At 37.2% G+C, this 19733-nt stretch overlaps 1 protein-coding gene across 2 annotated transcripts in view; it reads left to right on the top strand.

Moving 5' to 3' along the window:
- The first annotated feature begins 1305 nt into the window (after positions 1-1305).
- TRAPPC13 (trafficking protein particle complex subunit 13) overlaps positions 1306-19733 on the top strand; it is a 28626-nt gene continuing 10198 nt past the window's right edge. The window contains exons 1-8 of one of the 2 annotated variants that reach the window (XM_072416351.1): positions 1306-1446; positions 12769-12837; positions 13537-13636; positions 14093-14177; positions 14804-14931; positions 16104-16176; positions 17755-17799; positions 19381-19398. In XM_072416351.1, the coding sequence (XP_072272452.1) occupies positions 1401-1446; positions 12769-12837; positions 13537-13636; positions 14093-14177; positions 14804-14931; positions 16104-16176; positions 17755-17799; positions 19381-19398 (564 nt within the window). In that variant the 5' untranslated portion in view covers positions 1306-1400. The remainder of the gene's footprint in view (positions 1447-12768; positions 12838-13536; positions 13637-14092; positions 14178-14803; positions 14932-16103; positions 16177-17754; positions 17800-19380; positions 19399-19733) is intronic. The other variant, XM_072416352.1, reaches the window with a different exon arrangement.

The following is a 19733-nucleotide window of genomic DNA, read 5'->3' as shown; positions in this document are numbered from 1 at the left end:
GCAAGAAAATTTTCGTAGTCCACAGAAAACTGTGAACATTATTTGCAATTTTTATGTTTTATTAATAATAAAACAAAAAAAAAATATTCTAAAAAAAAATTTTTATTCTGAATGACAATTTTCGTCTTTATATTGCACTAAATTCACAAACTGTACTAGAGACGGAAAAACAAGCGAGGCACACCGTGACGTCAGTGTAGTGTTAAGTTGTATAAGGCAACCATTGCCGAGCCGTACATTTCAGTATTGTTTCCACCATTACAACAGTAACCCCGCTCTACGAATACCGATTCTCATCCGATTGTTTTATTTTATTTGTTTATTTCCCAGAAGCTCCTTTAGGTAAGTATGACCTTAGCTGTGTATTTTCTTTACCTGGTATATTTATTGCCATCAAATAGTTTGATAACTATCATTTCTTGTTTGGTCTTAGATTCAAATAAAGTTAACCCATAATGAGTGAGAAAAAGCAAATAAATATTTTGCATTTCTTTAGTAATATCAAAGATAATACAACTAATGATAATAGTAACAATAGTAATACTTCACCGTGAGTCAGGCACAATTAGAAGATCATTATTTTACAAATGTATTTATCTTGTTTTTAAAAAAAATTCACATTATTGGTCCGCAGGATTAAAAATTATAAATTTAGTGGTCCGTGAGGTCCGAAAGGTTGGCGATCGTTAATATAGAGGTATGTCTCAATGCCATAGAAGACTTTGTGTAGAAAAATAAAAACATGCAACAGCAGATGGCTGTGGTATATATGAATATATGGGGTGAGAGGGTGGATTAGATTAGGTCAAGGCAATAGGGCAAAAAACATAGGGGCTGCATAATATGTTCGTGCTATAAAAAAAACCTGTTTATTATTATCATTATTATTAATAAAAATAATAATAATAACAATATCAATTTAAAGGGCATCTATCTTTAAAGGACAACTAAAAAAGTGCAGTCATAAAAAAATAACAGATAAGTAAATTATATTTTTGCAGCAGATGTAATCAGGACTTGTAGTTCCATAAAGTCAGTAACTCCCCCTGTTTTTCTGTGTCTGGTCTGGATAATAGCCAGAATGTGAGATTTGCCCTGTGCCCTGACTAATGCCAGGAACCCCTGAAGCTGGCAGTGTACACAGAGGCTGATCATTCCACCACCCCAGTATCACCCCAGCTCTCCATCACACAAAGCCTGCTATCACCTTGGTGCTCATTCACTCTGCAATCTGGGAGAATCTATCACGTGACCTGCCTATAGTCCACCGCCTGCCAGCTCTGCGCATATTCTGCGCATATTCTGCGCATGCGCCGAGTCCTGGCGTTGTTTGGTCCCTTCTTCGACCCGTAGGGTCCGTGTAGTGAGTTTGCTGTGCGGGTTCTGACAGTACGGGCGCCATGGATGTGAACCAGCCCAAGCAGGAACATTTACTGGCCCTGAAAGGTACCGCAGTGTGGGGGTTTTGTGTTGCTGGGTGGGGTGTCACTTCCTCTGTTCTGTCCGTGGTTCCTCATAGCTGTACCAGGCCTGTGTCCCCTACACCGGCCCTGACACCCGAGGTAGTCACCGGCACCCCTTCCTGCTGGGACTGAGATATCAAAACACAGAGAAAAGTAAAGTGCTTTTACCCTGAGGTACCCCCAAAACCATGGGCCTTGGTGCAAGGGGTGTAATGGGGATATCTCAGTGCTGCTCACCTTAATCTGACCCTACAGCCTATGGGGTAGATTTCTGGCTTGTTTGCTCAGGTAATGCATGTGAATGCAGAATTTGGATATCTGTTGGGTATTATTTTACCATAATAGCAGCCGTGCAGCATTGCACCACACAGAAAATAGATATTCCAGGTTCCACTTGTACAAATGCATGATGATTATTACAGAGAGGTCCAGGCCATGTCTCCTCCAATAATTCATCTTCTAATAATTCATATTACCTTCCTGATCATTCTGGGTTTCTGGCAAGTTGAGCTCTGTATGAGCAGCACTAGCTTTGGTTACCATGGAAACCCGACAATCCCGAATGAACTCCCAGGTGCCTGCGCTTGAGTGGTCACCCCAGCACAGCCAATCACGATGGCAGGAGATCATCCCGGGGAGGAGGGAGTAGATAGCGCTGCCTTGTGCTGGGATGTAGATAGGTAAGTCCCGCAGGCTTAAAGAGGAACTAAACTAAAAAATCTCCAAAACGAAAAAAAAAAATCCACTTACCTTCAATCCCACGACGCAGTCGATCCGCCTGGAGGTCTCTTCCATCGGGTCCCACGTCGTCCCAGTATCAGTCTTCGGGCCGGTGCTCCGAGCGCCACCATCTTCTCTTCTTCTTCCTAGTTCTTCTTACTACGTCACTCGACCCAGGCGTGAGATCGGGTGACGTAGTTGGAGAAAAACACTTGCCGATCTTGCTGCACATGCGTGAGATCGGCCATTTTTTTCCTTTTGAAGAAAAGGTGCCTTCTGCGCATGCTTGAGATGCGTGACGTAGGTATCTCGTGCGGCTTTGCGCTCCCATTAGGGGGCATTGCTGCAAGAGTGTTGCACATAAAAACAAACACATAATTTTTACTTAACATAAAAGGGTTGTCTACCTTTTTATATAAGTGAAAATTCTGAGTTTAGGTACGCTTTAATTCTGCTTTTATAAAGCTCAGACCCACAATGTACAGCGCTGTGTTTGATGCTCTGTAAGACCAGTACTAAAGATGCTGCACGTGGCACACCTTCTAATCTACGGTGACAACGCTCACTTATTGCATTGCAGCTGTGACACAGAGTTGTCATCCTAAGACAGGAAGTATGATAGGACTACAGAATCTTCCCTTCCCACTTCAACATAACACAGATGAAATGATTGTGCAATTCACAAGCTGCTAACTTTTAGGTTTCAGGTCAGTCCAAAAAAAGTAACAAGGATACTGGATTTCAATCCAGATCAGAGGAAATTTCTTGTCAGTGTTCTCCCCAGCCCCTATTAGCTGGGCGCACCACCCGGCTGTTTTTGGGTGGTTTCTGAACAGTTGGGTCACAATTTAGGGGCTGCCACCCACCTACAATTTCTTCCCACCCGGCTTAAAAAAAATTCTGGATTAAACACTGCTTGTATTAGCAAAAATTGGGCTGGAAAAAATCTATGGACTGGTCATATTTTATAGCGAAATAAAACCTGTGACGCTCGCCTGCCCCAATTTCCTCACAGGGCACCGCCACCTTCTTCTTTTCCTGACGATGCTCTTTGGCCATCTTGATAAACTGAAATGGCAAAACTAAGCTCAAGTTCATTCGTTCCTGGCACGCACAGAGGTTCGGGATTGCTGAATATCCTGACAACCAATGCTGACATTGCACATGCGCAGCTCAGCTTTTTTGACAAATACCCGGAGTGATCAGATGAGTTGAAGATTTTAATGCAGAAGGGACATCGCTTGTTCCTGAATACCCTGGCTAATAATGAACTTTTAAAAAACTAAACTTCTGCTCTAAAGTGCCAGACTTTCTATTAATTTTATAGGACATTGTTGGGTTAAAACAGGTCACGTTGTTTCTGCTGTCTTTGTCCTCGTGGGGGAATTTCCCTTCACTTCCTGTCCTGGAAACACAACAGAAAGTCAGAGGAAATCTTTAAATAACGATGGGAATTCCCCTCAGTTCTTACAAGATCCCTGTTAACACCAAAATTTTTAACTTCACCTCTTGCTCTGATGATTACTGTAAAATGTTGAATTTTCATGGCCTTCTGTTTCATTACAGTGTTCTTCAGGGCAGAGTGGAGAGGTGAGTGTACCCAGAGGACACAAACAGCTAGAAAACCTGAGGTTCAAATCCCTTACTACTCTATCCAGGACATAGGAGTTGGGTTTAGTTAGCAGTCCCATGACTACTATTCTAGTACAGGCCTTTGGGGTGGTGTAGGCCAGTGGTAGCCAAACTTTCGGATCTCACGGACCACTAAATTCACAATTTTATATCATGCGTGGAGAGCCATGTGCCAATCAAAGGGGGTCTTCACCTCCAGTCACTTCCCTTCTTATCCTGACTACAAACCTCTGGCTGCTTTCATACATTTCTTCCGTTTTTATCAATGTGTCACATGCAGCTGCATTCAAGTACTGTTACGAATGGATTTCCAGTAAAGATTTTTACTTTAATTCTATTTATAGTTTTGCATAACTAATTTTTAACTGTTTCATAAAAGCAGAAAAATGTAAGTATGTTAGATAGAATCTTACCTATTTTCAGAGCAGTTTTTTATTTTGATAACAAATATTTTTAACATTACGGTGTATTGTTGTTTTTGATGTGATGTTTTTTTTTTTATATCAAAATATCACTGTGATAAACAGAGCAACTATGATGGGACTTGCAGAATAAAGAGAACATTCTTTTCAGAAAATTAAGAAATTTGAATGATCTCTAGAAATGTTTCCCTATCTAAGTGTGTAATATGTTTGTAATGGGCAGAATTGTAACATTGAGTAGCAAAATATTATTAATAATTTTAAATATTACACATTATATGGCGCCATCTTATTATGCAGCGCTGTACAAAGTCCACAGTCATGTCACTGATGTCACTGTGACGATCTAAGCCTGCGATGGAAGAGTTGGCGGGTTATGTCCAGAGACACAGCCTGCCCACTTCCCTGCGCCTGGGACTTGTATGCGGACGTGTTCCGCGGCTCAGGCCGGTGCTACACCCCATCGGGGTCACACTGGCCAAAGCCGCGGACCCCCAAAATTTTCTCGCGGACCAACGGTTGGCGACTGCCGCACTAAAGTATAGTTATGTTTTAATTTGAACATGTAACCAGGCTTTGGACATTCAAGTATTTACATTTTCTTAACAAGCTGTAAAGAAGTTTTAAAATAAGTCTTTAATAGCCACAGTAGCTGCAGGCATTTTGGAGTAAATCGGCCTCACAGTTCATAACAAAGGCACGCTGGTCACCTTTAAATCCCCCTGCTCTTCTCCCAGCAGTGACTTGGTATCCTTCCTATGGGAACACAGTGCAACTGCTCCCTTCCTCTTTTTTTTGGCTGCCTGTATTGTGCACTTTTCTAAGTGTAAAGAGAGTCCATGTACCATGTATGATGCCTGAGAATGGTCCTCAGATGAAGAAAGTTTGGATCCCTTACATTTATATGTTGTGCTGGAAAGGCTATTACCAGGTTTTTTAGATATTTATACAAATTCTAGTAAGTAGTCTCTACTTGGGCATTTTTCCACACTTTTCGCAATCAATAGACTGGCAGATGAGAATCTCAAATTTATTCCTAAATAGCCAGAAAATTTTATTTTCTGGCTATTTAGGAATATTATTAGGATTTTGTTAAAGTTTCCTTTTCATTTATTTACTTTACACAATATAGTCAAATGTATTATTATTCATTATGTAAAGACAGTTTAAGTGTGTGTTATGTTCTAGCAGTAAATTGAGGTTGTAATTTTGGTAATAATCATCATCCAAACAGTTATGTACAACACTTCTGCCTTAGGTCTACATAATATAAGATGATATGGAATCAGAATTCTGAAGATTCACGTTTATCCTACTACAGTTCTTTGCGATGGTCACTATACCGATTCTTTGAAGACAAAAATCTTACTACAACTTATGACAAGGAGATCAAATAAATACTTCCAACTATTTTATTTTTGCACAGCACATGATTTGAATCTAATTCGGTTCGTGGCTTGACACGCTTTCTGTATTCTGAGTAACCAGCATTATTGGCATTTGCTGGCTGGTGGAAGAGTTGTGAGACATCTAAGTTTTTGAGCTCTATGAAATGGAAGTTATCTTGCACTATCGTCCATCAGAGAATACACCAGGGAATGCACATAAATTATGTGTTGGCTCATTGGAAGAATTTCCTGCCCGACGTTTGCCAAAGTTTGCTCCTTGGTTTCCACATTGCATACGCAGCTTTACTCTCAAACCTCAAAGATGTCCTCCACCTGTGCCAAGTGATTTCTCTTCCAAGGCAGATCACAGCCCTTTTGATCCTCTCCATGTGGAGACATTTTTGTACTTTGATTCGACACCTAGTCTGTTGGAGTTCAACACAAATGTTTATGCAGAACACAACAAGGAAACGGAGTCCTATAAAGACAAGGACATTCACTGTCCTGCAACTGTGAATGAAAACATATCTGATATCAGTGCACAATTTAGGACATGGAGTATATGTACTCATAAAGCCAAAAAGAAAGACACGGATCTCTCACCATCGGAAGAACTAAAAGCCGTCTTGGAAAAACGTAATCTGAATATATACTACAGGGGAAGGTGGATAGTTGTACCATCAGTCTGCGGAACTCGAACGCTGGAAGATGTTTGGAGGAAACTGAGCCGATTGCTAAGAGATAAAGTCCTTCCAAGCTGCAATGCCACAATTCAAAGAGATATAAACGAGATATGGATATTCTGCGATTTGCGTTATTGTGAGCATATTGGCGCCTTGGTTAAATCAGAGCTGCAACTCTCTGGTAAAATGGATTTGTGTGTACATAAACATGGAACAATTTTTAGTTTGTAATCTCCAAAGCATTCAGATTTATTTACTGCAAAATAAAAACTGACAATTTTGCACAGGGAATGGCAATTTGTCTAAAGCCCTAAGCACTGTTAAATAGAAACGGATGAGACAATCTCAACTCTTTTTGCTAGAATCAGTGGTTATACAATCAATTGCCTAGAATTTCACACATATGAACTACAGTCAACAGCGCCTGGGGGAGTATTTCTTACAAATGCACCTTAAGAGTTGATCAACCTAAAACATGAAGAAATTACCCACAGAATGTCCTGGATTATAACTGATTAATTAAATGAATGAGCTTTAGAAAAAGAACAATAACTCAAGTTTTAAAATTTCAATCATGTCATAAAATTACTTGTATTTATTATATGATGTACATAAGCCCCACCTATGAGTTCCTGCTTCCTTCCCTAATTTTCAAGTACCAAATTGTCTTCTTTGTTATCAGTCATGGTTTCCCATATTATGTGAACAACATGTTGTAGATTGTACATCTGAGTGCCAGTCATGAAGGCTCCATAGAAACTAATAGGCAGGTAAGAGATTATTGCAGAAGGGGCATCTGCTTTCCCTTCCTGCAATAATGACCAACTTTGCCTGATTGCGGATTCTTAAAAGTTGAATTTTAGTTTTGCTTTCAGTATGGCCAGTTTAAGTAAAATCATGCATGTGATTTTTGTTTTCTTAAGATTTTTATGATTTTTTTTTATTTGTTTCTTAATTTTACATGATTTTCTTTTTATTCTTTTTTTGTTGTTCATTTTATTTTTACATAATAAAAATAGCATAGAGGTTAAACAGACACAATTTTCTACCTCACATAATGTTTTTAAAAGTGCTTTAATTATTTTAAGTTGATATTCATTGGAAAGGATCTTGAAAGTAATTTTGCAGCAATGCATAATCTCACACTGTGATATTTCTTTTTTTTTTTTCTTTTTTTTTTTTTTCTGCGAAATGTAATTGTTTGCCTTTATCAATGTTTATTATGTGTGGGCCGATTAGGCTAAGTACACGTGTAATAATTGTTGTTAGAAAACAAATTACTAATGACACATCAACGATTATTTTGAATGTTTGTATAGTGCCTGATTCGGTACATGCTGCAACGATAAGATCATTCAAATTGAATCCACCAATAATGTACACACGCTAGATACGATCGTTTGAATAATGCAGGAAGTGACATGTACCGCAGAACCGTCCACAATCACTGAACGACACAATACACACACTAGATGGCAAATGATCATCGCCCAAACGGATCCGCCAGGGCGGTCGATCACCTTCAGCGACATTCCTTGTTCATTTGCGTCATCATGCATTTTCTTTAACGATTATCCAACGATCAGTTTTAAATTGTTTGTTTGCAACAACAATTATTGCACGTGTGTAAGCAGCCTAGAGCCTATGACTTGCAATGTGAAGGTATTATTGTAAAAATAGTTTATATTGTTGTGTTTAGTAGTTTTATACAAATGTGAAAAAGGGTTTTTAACAATCAGGGAAACAATTAACAAAGGTGTTTTAAACCATATTTGAAGGTGTAACATTAGATTTATAATTTATGGGAAATTTGACAGTTCAATAATTTTGGTGGCAGCTGTGACTCCTAAACATGGGGCTTTACATATAGATTTCCCTCCATTGAATCCTGCCACCATAGAACGAACAACTTAAAAGTGATTAATAACATTCAATGCAGATGAGATACCTTATTAAGGAGGGGAAATCAACATTCAGGTTTGAAAATCTACTTCAATATATATTCACCCCATGGATTACACAGCTGCCTATCGAATACTTCACTAATGTGATAAAATAGTCGCATATTCATGTTAAGTGTTAAAGAAACTTTTAATTACTACTAAAACATGTCCTTCTGAGGAAGCCCTTGTGGGGAAATGCGTCAAGGACAGTTTAATGGCATAAAAAGATAAACTAAGATATTGTTCCCTAAAAACAGAAAAATGTTTTTTTGACGTGTTTATATGCTTGTAAACAGTGTGTTTTGTATCAAGAATAAAATACAAAAATGTAAAGTTTTTTACATCTATGTGCACCAAAAAAGTCCCATTTCCTTCCTAGGAAAATAAGAAAACCTTGTCTGTTATAGAACTAAATAGGGGATGTGGTGAGATAATAAATAAGTGGGAGAAACAAATTTCCATTAGCTCTCCTTTAAAGTACTAATCTAGTTCAATATTTTTGTCAGCAAAATATGTAATTGTGCTGTCACAACAGCTTACTTATGATTTATGTGTTGGTATGTTCCTGATCTCCCCTGTATTATACAGTTAGTTAGTATAGTCAACCTGTTGTCCCTAGCAACAAGTTTTCCTTTGTTGTGTTAGTGTTTCCAGCAGTTGGATTAAAGATACTAATGGAACTTACAGCGGTGTTTCTTGGCGAGTAAAACTACCTGTCATCGTGTTTTCAGCAAGAAGGTATCCATCCGTACAGACCGGGTCTCAGGACGGGTAACTTGCATAAATCGACATTGGTGACAGAATAGTAATAGTGTAATTTGAATAAAGTAAATACACACTGGATCTCAGAAGATGTCATTGCCTTTTTTACCAGTTAAATTAATAATATTAGTATTATTAATAAACAGGATTTATGTACAGCCAACATATTACATAGCGCTGTATATTAACTAGGGATTTCAAATGGCAGACAGATACAGACAGTGACACAGGAGGAGCAGATGACCCTGCCCCAAAGAGCTTACAATCTAGGAATTTATGTATTAGTGTAATTTAAATAAAGCAACTACACACTGGATGTAGATGTCATTGCCCCTTTTAGCAGAAATGACTTCTTGTAATGATTTTGATACCTGTCCACTAATCTTTGACATCAACTTTTGACCTCTCCTCCATGTTGCTGTTTACATGCATGAACTTCCCTTTCAAATCTCCCATTAACATTTTGTGGGATTTGATTTTGGTAGTTAGATAGGCCAGTCCGTAACACTTTCCAAGACATTCCTTTTCCTAGTGTGCTTCTAGTGTAATGTTTACCATAAAACTTTTGAAAAGATGGCCTCACATTCTTCCCAAGAGAGCGATTATATAAATCGGAACTCCTAGTTTGTTTTTTTGCAATGGGTCAGCTGTTCAGGCCTGAAGCAGCAAATCTAACCCAAACTGTAACATTTTCACATGTGCCAAAGAGTTTTTTTTTTTCTTTTGCCCTCAAAATGCTATTAGAAAAACAATTTCTGTTTATACTTAGTCTTCCCCTTGTCACAGGTCCTGGAGTCCCACCACACACCAGTAAGAACCACACTTGACTGGAAATAAATTCAGTTATTACTGATGTGTGCTGCTCTGCATATAGGTTCAGTACCTAGTTCTGTACAATCTTATTCCATGATCCTCTGCAAGCAGAACTGGCTGCATCCCCTCCCTCACTGAAAACATCCACAGGCTTCTTTCTTTCTTTATTTGAATAAAGATATAATGTTTGCTCGTTCTATTTTGGTAAAGAAAAATTAAAAGTCAACTATTTCTATGGATTGTAAGTATTTTTTTACAATTGTATGTCCAAACTTCTGCGCTGCCCCTATCAGGTGAAGCCATTAGAGTAGATTTCCTATTTGTTATTTTGCATTTTTAAAACCCCCAAAAAATTTGAGGCTCATTCGGCATGATGATGGGGTCTGCAAGAGTCTAGAAGTATAGATTTTAGTTGGGAGGTGGATGAGGTAAAGACTGTCTTTAGCCCTACCTGTATTTTAAAGATTATTTTTTTAATGCTACAATATATCACATATTTTGTGTTTTTATGATATGATCATTATTGGCTTAGTTTTAAATAAAAAGTATGTCTTCAGATTGTTTTCTATGCAAAGACTGTGTAAATTTTAAATGTATACAAATACTCCCCGAGTTACGATGCTTCGAGTTACGATATTTTGAACTGACAGTGATGATACTGGTATAGAAGTTTCATGTGTAAGGCAAAACATGACACCGTATGCGGTACGATACGTTGGGAGCAATGCCAGGATGCCTAACTTTCCATCGACGAAATTGCAATATTACACTACTTCTCCATACTGATCTACATTCTATGAGACTCGTGGGTAGGCCAGGCCAGTTTCCCATTCTGATATTTTCAAGTTAGGATGGGGTCATCGTAGCTTTTTTTCACCGTAACTCGAGGACTTACCTGTATTACTATTTGTGGATGATGAGGGGGAATTAAGAAATGGAAATTGCCTACAAGTAACCCATATTTTTTTGAATGCTACATTAATATGAATGTAATCTTTAAATTAGAACATTTTTTTAAAAAAAAAGATCAAATCTCAAATTTGTTTTTTGTATCTTAGTCTGTAGATTTTATTATGTAAACACCCTTGGATTTGTTTTACTAAAAGCATACTGGCTCATCGCTTGCAAAGTGAATGTTTATGAATATGAATGTTCACTTTTAAAATCTATTCATGATAAAAAAACAAAAAATGTTTTTCTGTTTTCACATTATTGGGTATTCTAAATAAACATTATTTCTTTTAATTCACCAACATTTATTTTGGAAAGTTTTCTTTTTTGCAGCTGCTAGAATGCAGCCATTGTTGTTCGGTCTGTGATTCTTTCATACCATTATGTATGTATGTATGTATGTATGTATAAATATTGTAAATCTTTTATCAATATAAGTAGGTTGCTTTAGCAGAGTTCAACTAAAGCAGTGACAGGCATGTTTAGCCTGTTTGGTATTTAAAAGCACTTCTCTTAATCAGTGTCCTGGCCGTTAGTTTGATCCAGTAGCCTCCGTTCATGGCAAGTGTCTGCTTTTACTCTAACTGCATTGGCTTCATGTGTTTCCTTGAAGTGTGCATATATATAAAAATCAGAGATTTTGCAAACTTTTAATGGAATTTGGTAACTGTCTACATCACTAAAAGCTGAAAAAAACTTACATTTTGAAAAAAAAAATGCCGTACTAGATTCTTTATGGAACATAAGTCTGTTCCTTGTGCAGTAAAACAAACTTAATCTAGTTTATGATCTCAGGATAGCTGGCTGCCTTGAATGAATTCTGGCCTGGCCAATCAGGATGGCCAAAGATCCCGAACCCAGAAGACCGGATAATTAAAGGAGCGAGGAAAGGTGAGTTTAGATTATAAAATAATTGTGAGCAAGCAGGCAGATCATATATCTACATACATAACATGTGCACAACAAAATCACACCAGAGCAAATGAGATTTTATTCAAACTACACTTCTACAGATATCATTATTTGGTTGACAATGAGTGAAATGAAACATGCTTGGCACAATTGGAGATCTGTAACAGACTTGGGCAACAGATCTGTAGTGGATATTACTAGCACAGCTTGACTAAACTTGGAAGATGAATATAACATTGGGGTGGGAGGTCTGGACTTGTAGTGGATAGCAAGGTATAAATGAATGCTGGGCACATTTATCCCAATCTTCTTGACATCATATAAACACGTAGGAGGCAGTCACTTCATTGGCCTGCTGTTATGTATGATATAAGTATAAATCCAGAGCATAAGGTGATATTTTGTTATGTATCACAACATTTATACTGGAATTGGAAAGCAGAACTAAAGCTACAATTTAACAAAAATGTGAGCAGGCAGGCTTTTTATTGCAATAGGGCCAGGCTATGTCGCTATTGAAAAAAACTTACCTGCATTATTATTTTTTTACTTAAACTCCCTTTTCCAACCTCCTTTACCAGTATCTCTACCCAGTCTTCTGGATTTGGGTCATCTTGATTGGCCAGACCAGAATGACACAACTTCTGCACATGTGGGAGTTCATTTTTCCCGGGTGCCAATCACACTGGGATCATACAAAGAGCTGTGAACAGGCAGGTAATTTGTGCATTAAAGATCATGTATACTCTCAGTTTTTGTATTCATTCAATTTAGTTCCGCTTTATAATCCAATGCTTTGTATTTTTCTTTTTGTTTTGTATTGGTTTCCACTAAGTGCTTAATTCCACCCACTGTGCAATTGCATGTTGGTAGGTTATTTATCTGGTCAGTGACCATGGTGTTTGTGCAAGTGTAGCAAAATATTTATATTCTAAGCTTCTTCAGCAGGAGGGCTGATAGAATAGAACTGTGTTCTCAAAGTGTTGCATGAAATTACTGCACATTGAAAAGAAAGAAACCTAAACTCTCCAACAACAAACTTAAATATTAAGACTTTTCTTTGTATTTCTCTTTTGCAGTGATGCGCCTCACAAAACCAACTTTATTTACCAATATCCCTGTAACATGCGAAGAACGAGACCTTCCAGGTAAAATGTTATTTCAATTCATGTGCATCTCTATACATACACATTTACATTTTTAGAAGTATAGAAGATACCAGCCTGAAAAATACATACATTGGGGTTTCTTTTTATATGTTCTGAAAAGCCAAGCAGTCAGAGACTCATCATTTGAAATGGTTGGTTTCAAAGTGTATAATAGAGGATGGCTGGAAAGGCTGCATGTTCTGTATGTGCGTAGAGCCAAATTATGTGCCTTACGACTATCTCACCTTCGTAAGAAACCTATCCTGACATCTCGGGGGCTAGGTGGTCAGAATGAACAATCTCCATGTTTCACAAAACTAATACTTTTCAAGCCTTTTACTTATTGATTGTCAAAAGGAGGTTTGGGCAGTTTCATGCTGGGCAAGGAATTTACCACTGAAAACTGTAGGAATTATTGTGGTTTGTGTTAGCCACTTGCCATTTTTTGGGCATGTTTATTTAAAGCTTTTCAAGGCTGGAGAAGGATACACTTTCATCAGTAAAGCTGAGTAATCCAGCAAACCTGGAATGGATTTGGTCCAGGATTGAAAACATTTGCTAACAAATAGCAAATGACTTTTAAAAAATCCATTCCATGTTTGTTGGATCTCCCAGCTTCACTGATGAGCTCAGGTTAATTTATGATGTTAGGTCAAGTTTTCCAAATGCTATAATGGTTCCTTTGTTCTCTGTGTCTAGGTGACTTGTTTAATAACCTCATGAAAGATGACCCTTCTACAGTAAAAGGAGCAGAAATATTAATGCTGGGAGAAATGTTAACATTACCACAGAATTTTGGGTATGGACCTTCTCTTTATATAACCTGGAAAAAAAACATACTTTGCAGACCTATCTACTGTAATTCTACAACTTCACTTACTGCCAAAACCCAGCTGTCATTTTCTCTTTTCTATTCTTGTTCTGTAATATGGCAGAGTCTGCAGAACACTCATTTTCCTATATCATAATTATGAAATGCAATGTAGTCACGTCATTGTTCCTTGATATGCTTGTGATGTCTGGTTAAGCAAAAGTGTGTGTGTGTATATGTATGTTGATTTATTAGACTCATACAACGAATGTATATGGGTATGAGCAATGAATTGATCTAAGTGGTCTGACTGACTAATAATTTCTATGTCTATAATGCTGTGTGCTCTAGGTAATAGGAGTTAGTCTTCTATACAGCAAACATTTTGTTTTCTTCTTTTTGCATTTAAATATTCAACCTCTTTTCTTGCATATGGAAATAAAGAAATATCTTCCTGGGAGAAACATTTTCTAGCTACATCAGTGTTCACAATGACAGCAATCAAACAGTTAAAGACATACAGGTCAAGGTAGGTCAATTCTAGTGATACTGTTATGGCTCCTCCCCCCCCATATATTATCACTTATTTGACAATTTGGGTTACTGCACATTCAACTTTAAAAATGCACTTCTGAAGAAATTTAAAGTTGGCAGATTTAGGTTGTTCAAATGAATGCAGCGCTGTATTTTTACAGCCTTAAATTTATTCCTAATACTGCTTGCATTGTTTAAAATAATCTGAATTTGACCTGTTATCTGCCTCTTTCATTCTCTCCCATCAGCATCTGGGAAGGTAGGGTAAAGCAGCACAAGGAGCCAGTTAAGTGTGCCACTGTGTAAATAGTATGCCAGTAGAAGGAGATATCTCATCAGTATGCTGCTTCTTTTTCATTGTCCATTTGCAATGTTGGAGAATATATGTAAATAAAAATAAAATTGCAGTGGAGAAAGGTCAAGTGTCCTCCTCTTCTAAGCAGACATGTTCTCTATAGCATAGCTGTTAACAGCTGTTACATACTTCAGTGCTGCATACTAGTTTTGGGATATGAAAGTTGATTGTTTCCATTTAAAGTACCCTAATTGGTGAGAAAGATAAACGTCTCTGTGCGAACAACTGTGAATGGCACTGATCAATATATTGCTTACTTTTTACAGGCAGACCTACAGACAAGCTCCCAACGGCTCAACCTGTCTGCATCCAGCGCTGCAGTAGCTGAACTGAGGCCTGACAGCTGTATAGATGACGTCATTCATCATGAAGTTAAAGAGATCGGCACACACATGTAAGCAATAGGATTAAAGGATGACTGGAAAAATAATTCCGCTTTAGCTTCTTGATTAGTAAATTGATTTGCAAGTCAGTAAAGGTTTTATGTATGTCAAATGGTGTCGCCATAGTCTGGTCGGCTACATTTTGTTGTTTTTAATATTATGCAATGTTTATATAGCGCCGACATATTATGCAGTGCTTTACAAAGCCCATAGTAATGTCACTAACTGTTCCTCAAAGGGGCTCACAGTCTAATGTCCCTACCATAGTCATATGTAATTCATACAATCATGTACATGTGAAGAAGTTTAAAGAGGAAGTAAACTCAAACCTCACCCAAAACAAAAAAAATACACTTCAATCCCGCAGAGCACTTGCTTGTCTGGAGGTCTTCTCCTTTGGGTCCTGTGTCATCCAGGTGCGGTGGGCGCCGCCACCTTCTCCCCTTCTTTCAGGTTCTTCTTCCTACGTCACCCAACTTTGCACTGGGCAGGCACAAAATTGGGTGACATAGATGGGGGAAACAACCTTGCCGATCTCACTGCGCATGTGTGAGATTGGCAATTTTTTTTCCCTTTTGACGAAAGGAGCACCCAAGAGTTTCCTAGGTATCCCGGGAGACTTTGCACTCCCATTCATTTTAGATCGCCTAGGTGATTGAGAATTAGGGGGCAGTGCTGTAAAGGTGTTGCACTTTATAAAAAAAAAAAAAAAAAAGATTTTATCTTGTCTAAAATGGTTGTCTACCCTTTTATGTAAAGTTAAATACGGAGTTTAGGTACGGTTTAATTATTCAGCTTATTTGTAGGTCCACACTAGGAAGAAAACATTCTCAAACCTAACAAAGCCTCTGCGACAGGTTTATAATATGTTTGCAACCCCTCTGTCTGAATTCCTGATTTTTATTTTTTTTTAAAAAAGCAGGTTTTCTAAACCTTCACACAATTTATAAAAGGTCAGTTAGTTTTGATTTTGTTGCATTGACTTTAGACTAGGTAGCATTTAGGACCTTGTAATAAATTGGTCTAATTCATGTTTAGCATTGACTTGCTGTGCAACAAATTGATAAATGTCTTCCACAGTGTTTTATATGTAGTTGAAGGGTCCAGTACAAAGAACAGCAGGGTACAAATATTTTTTTAAAGTAGAACACTGCTAATAAAAATGAACTTTTCTTTCTTCCAGATTGGTGTGTGCTGTAAGTTACACCACTCAGACAGGTGAGAAGATGTACTTCAGAAAGTTCTTCAAGTTCCAGGTGAGGTTTACTAAATACAATATATATTGGGCATTTTAGGGTTTTTGCCCCTGAGTTGTATTTGTATTGTGACTATCCTCATTTTTGAATTTTGTGTTATACATAATATTTTTCAACTTTATTGTCTACTGGCAATGGGGAGGGTGTATGGTTTTCAGTCCGTTTACAACCTGATCAACTTGCATTGAGGAATAGCATAGTACAAGCCCTACCTTTATATACTTTACCCAGTTGCACTACAAACCTCGAAGAGCCTTGGCCTCCTTTAATAAACCTGCCCATTGTTCTTTTTTTAAACTAAAACCTATTTTAAGCATGCAGATCATAAAAGTGAGCAAACAGCTAATCTGCTCACTGGCTCCAAGGCAATGAAGTGCTGAAACTACTAGATCAACTTGACAGCCAGGTAGTATATAGTAAGGAAATGTTCACAATTGCATCTTAAGTTCAGTTCTGGTCAGCTCCCAGAATTTTTTTAATTAGGAAACATATAAAGGATATAATACAAAGGTTGCAGGGGAGGAGAGTTTTGTAAAGGGCATTTTATTTATTTATTTTTTTCTTTATGTGCAATTTGTTGCTGGGCATTTACTTGACCTCACTATTTTGAATTGGTAATTTTTAAAAGATTCCCAAACACTCTTTTGTATGTTAGTTGTTTAAAAGTTGTCATGATTAAAGCAAGTGACAGAATTTTATTTAGTCCTTCATTGGCCACCCTTATGGGGAGATGACTATTTGTAAATAGTACAACCCTCAAAAGATACTTTATTTTTCTTTTACCATTCTGCTGCTTATGTCTGTATTGTCTTTTAGAATATATATTGTATATGATCTTTAACACTATAAAAAAAATTAAATTTTTTTTTCATTTTTTTGTAGGTAATATAACAATATAGTTTCATATGTATTTTCTGGCAAGCAGGTGGAGTTATAGGCTTCTTTTCCTATAACAATACTAACGTTTGGCTTTGTATTTAACTATTTAGCTGGCATTAAACTTTGAAAAGACCATTGTCCACAAAAATACATTACAAAGTTGCTGGTAAATATTTAGCATTTTCCATCTGACCCTACAAAATGTAAATAAACTCCCTAGCAGCATGCCTATTCCAGTCTGGGGGTGTTAAAGGCAAGGATGTTGTTGGAGTATGTGGAGTGCTTTTTCAGTACTGAAAAAGATATCCGTATAGAGACCAAGAGTACTCATCCTTGCAAGCATTACGAGTGTCATCTGTGGTGCTTCAGACTTTTTTCTGATTTTAAATTACATAAATTAGATTAAAAACAAAATATATTTCATTTTATTATTTTGTAGTATTAAGGACCGAATAGTATTTGACTTTGAGAGTGATCTAGACCTCTGGACATCATTGGACATGCTATTTTCCACTCTTGCTCTTGTGGAATGTCCTAAGAAAACAAGCATTAAATGTTGCATCTCTGCCAAACAGAGTAAAAGCAGAAAGAGCCGCACTTATTATTGTGGAAGCACATAAAACCCTAACGGACAATTGCCCCAAAATAGAGAAACTGACAAATTGCCTTCTGTTTAACATACCTTCTGTCCTGATGCAGGTCCTCAAACCTCTTGATGTGAAGACCAAGTTTTATAATGCAGAGGTAAGTCATTGTTCTCTCGCATGTATAGTAGTAAAGAGTTTGTATAATAGTATATGTTTTATAGAGCTTACTTGCTTCCTTCGTGAGCTGAGACTTTTCAACATTAAAAACTCAGCTGCCATTGTCTGAGTGACACATTAAATGTTTTTTATGACACTGGTTACATTTAACAGAATGGTTAGGATTTGTGCATGCTTCAGGTACTGCATGTACAAATCTGCTGGAAAAACAGTCCAGGGTTTGTTTTATTAGTAGAATCACATAAACGAGGAAATATCTTGGCATTTAAAATCCACATTTCTATTTAAATATATACTATATATATGTACTGCCTACATCTCCTGCTGAAAGTATTTTAGCCAGTGGGTCAACATAGGAGCCAGAAAGTTAGCAATTTAGTAAGGATGTCGGCACTGAATTCTCATTATTTATCTGATGATGATTTAATGTTGAGAACTAGGGACATATAATATTAAGGAGAAGGTCAGAGTCAGAAGTGGCAACTTTAAATTCTCATTGTAATTGATTTAGTATAGTTGCATGCTCCTCCATACCCCGAAGTACCAGATTTGAATAAAGTGAACGGGGAGCAAATAAATGACAAGTTTATTCTGCTGTGCAGAGGTCTTTAAAGAAAATCTACTTCTATTTTCAAATGGCAAAGCACAGACTTTCTTAATAAAATAAAATAACAAAATAAAAACCTGCTGAAAAGTGGAATACAAGACGTTTCAAATAATTTAGAGTGTTCCAAGTATGCATGATTAAAGTGCCATAAAAGTATAAGCTGCCAATTGGAGTACTTCATATTTCATATACTGCAGTAAGTCAAATGCATGCTTGTCTTTTTACTAATAGAGTAGCCACGTCTTCTTTTGCAGCTGGGGTATGTAAAATACTAAATCCACTTTTTTGTAACATGCGCTTGTTTACATGTGGTGGTTGGGAAGTTACTAATGTAAAGCAAAACAGTCATCAGTTTCCAGTTGTGTTTTTGTTCTTTTGTTACTTTGAAATTAAAGTGGGTGCCCACCAGTCACAGCAAACTTCCTCTTCAGTTGTGTATATCCTCTGCGAGTATTGTAGGAGTAGAGATGATGTCTCCAGTCCATGTCTCCGTGTCTTGATATCCCTTAAGGGCTCCTGACCACCTTCATTTTTGGATAGCCCTCCGTTTCCCACTGGCAGAAGGGTTTTCTATTCTTTGCACATCAGGGAGAATGAATCGGGAGGAGTGCCACAGTCTCCGTTGGTCTTATGATTGTTTTGGGGATCTTAACTTGCAACATATAAATGGTGTAGAAATCCAGTGGGTATCTCAACTGAAATACCTGATCTAGGTTGACAGATCTTTCCATTTTTGATGAAACCATGTAATGTGATTATTTGCTGTGGTTGGAGACCCCTTTAATGCCAATTAGTCTTTGGATTTAGTTGTACAAATGTCATGTATATCTGTAGCTTTTACTAATGCTAAATTAGGCAGCAGTTTAATACATGTATTTTGTTCTAGCGTTTCTAATTTTTAACATTTAACCCTCATTTCTTTCTCTAATGTTTGTTTTATTTTTTTCCCGTTAGAGTGACCTCAGTTCTGTGGTAATTTTTTCATCATTTTATTTAATTCTAAAGCACTGTCCAGTTTTGGCATTTGTGCCCGTTAATCAGTAATTTCATTCTGAAATCAAAACATAATGGAAAAGCATGATCACAACCAAGTGTTTAGGATATGTATGTCCTTTATGTATTGTATGTCGGATAATGCATGACGGCAATGTTTGCAATTAACAAGATGGATGGGCTTTGTTCCATGTTTTTGTTGGAAACATTCTGTGTCAAAGACATTACAAAATATGCACAGTTTTTATTCTGAATGAGCATGAATATTCTGCAAAGTGCAAATTACATAGAGAATAGTAACACTAAAGTTTGAT

This window comes from Pyxicephalus adspersus, chromosome 6, assembly GCF_032062135.1.
Source record: "Pyxicephalus adspersus chromosome 6, UCB_Pads_2.0, whole genome shotgun sequence".
Classification (NCBI taxonomy): Eukaryota; Metazoa; Chordata; class Amphibia; order Anura; family Pyxicephalidae; genus Pyxicephalus; species Pyxicephalus adspersus.
Note: the sequence above shows the minus strand (reverse complement) of the source record. Positions and strands in the feature narration are given on the sequence as shown.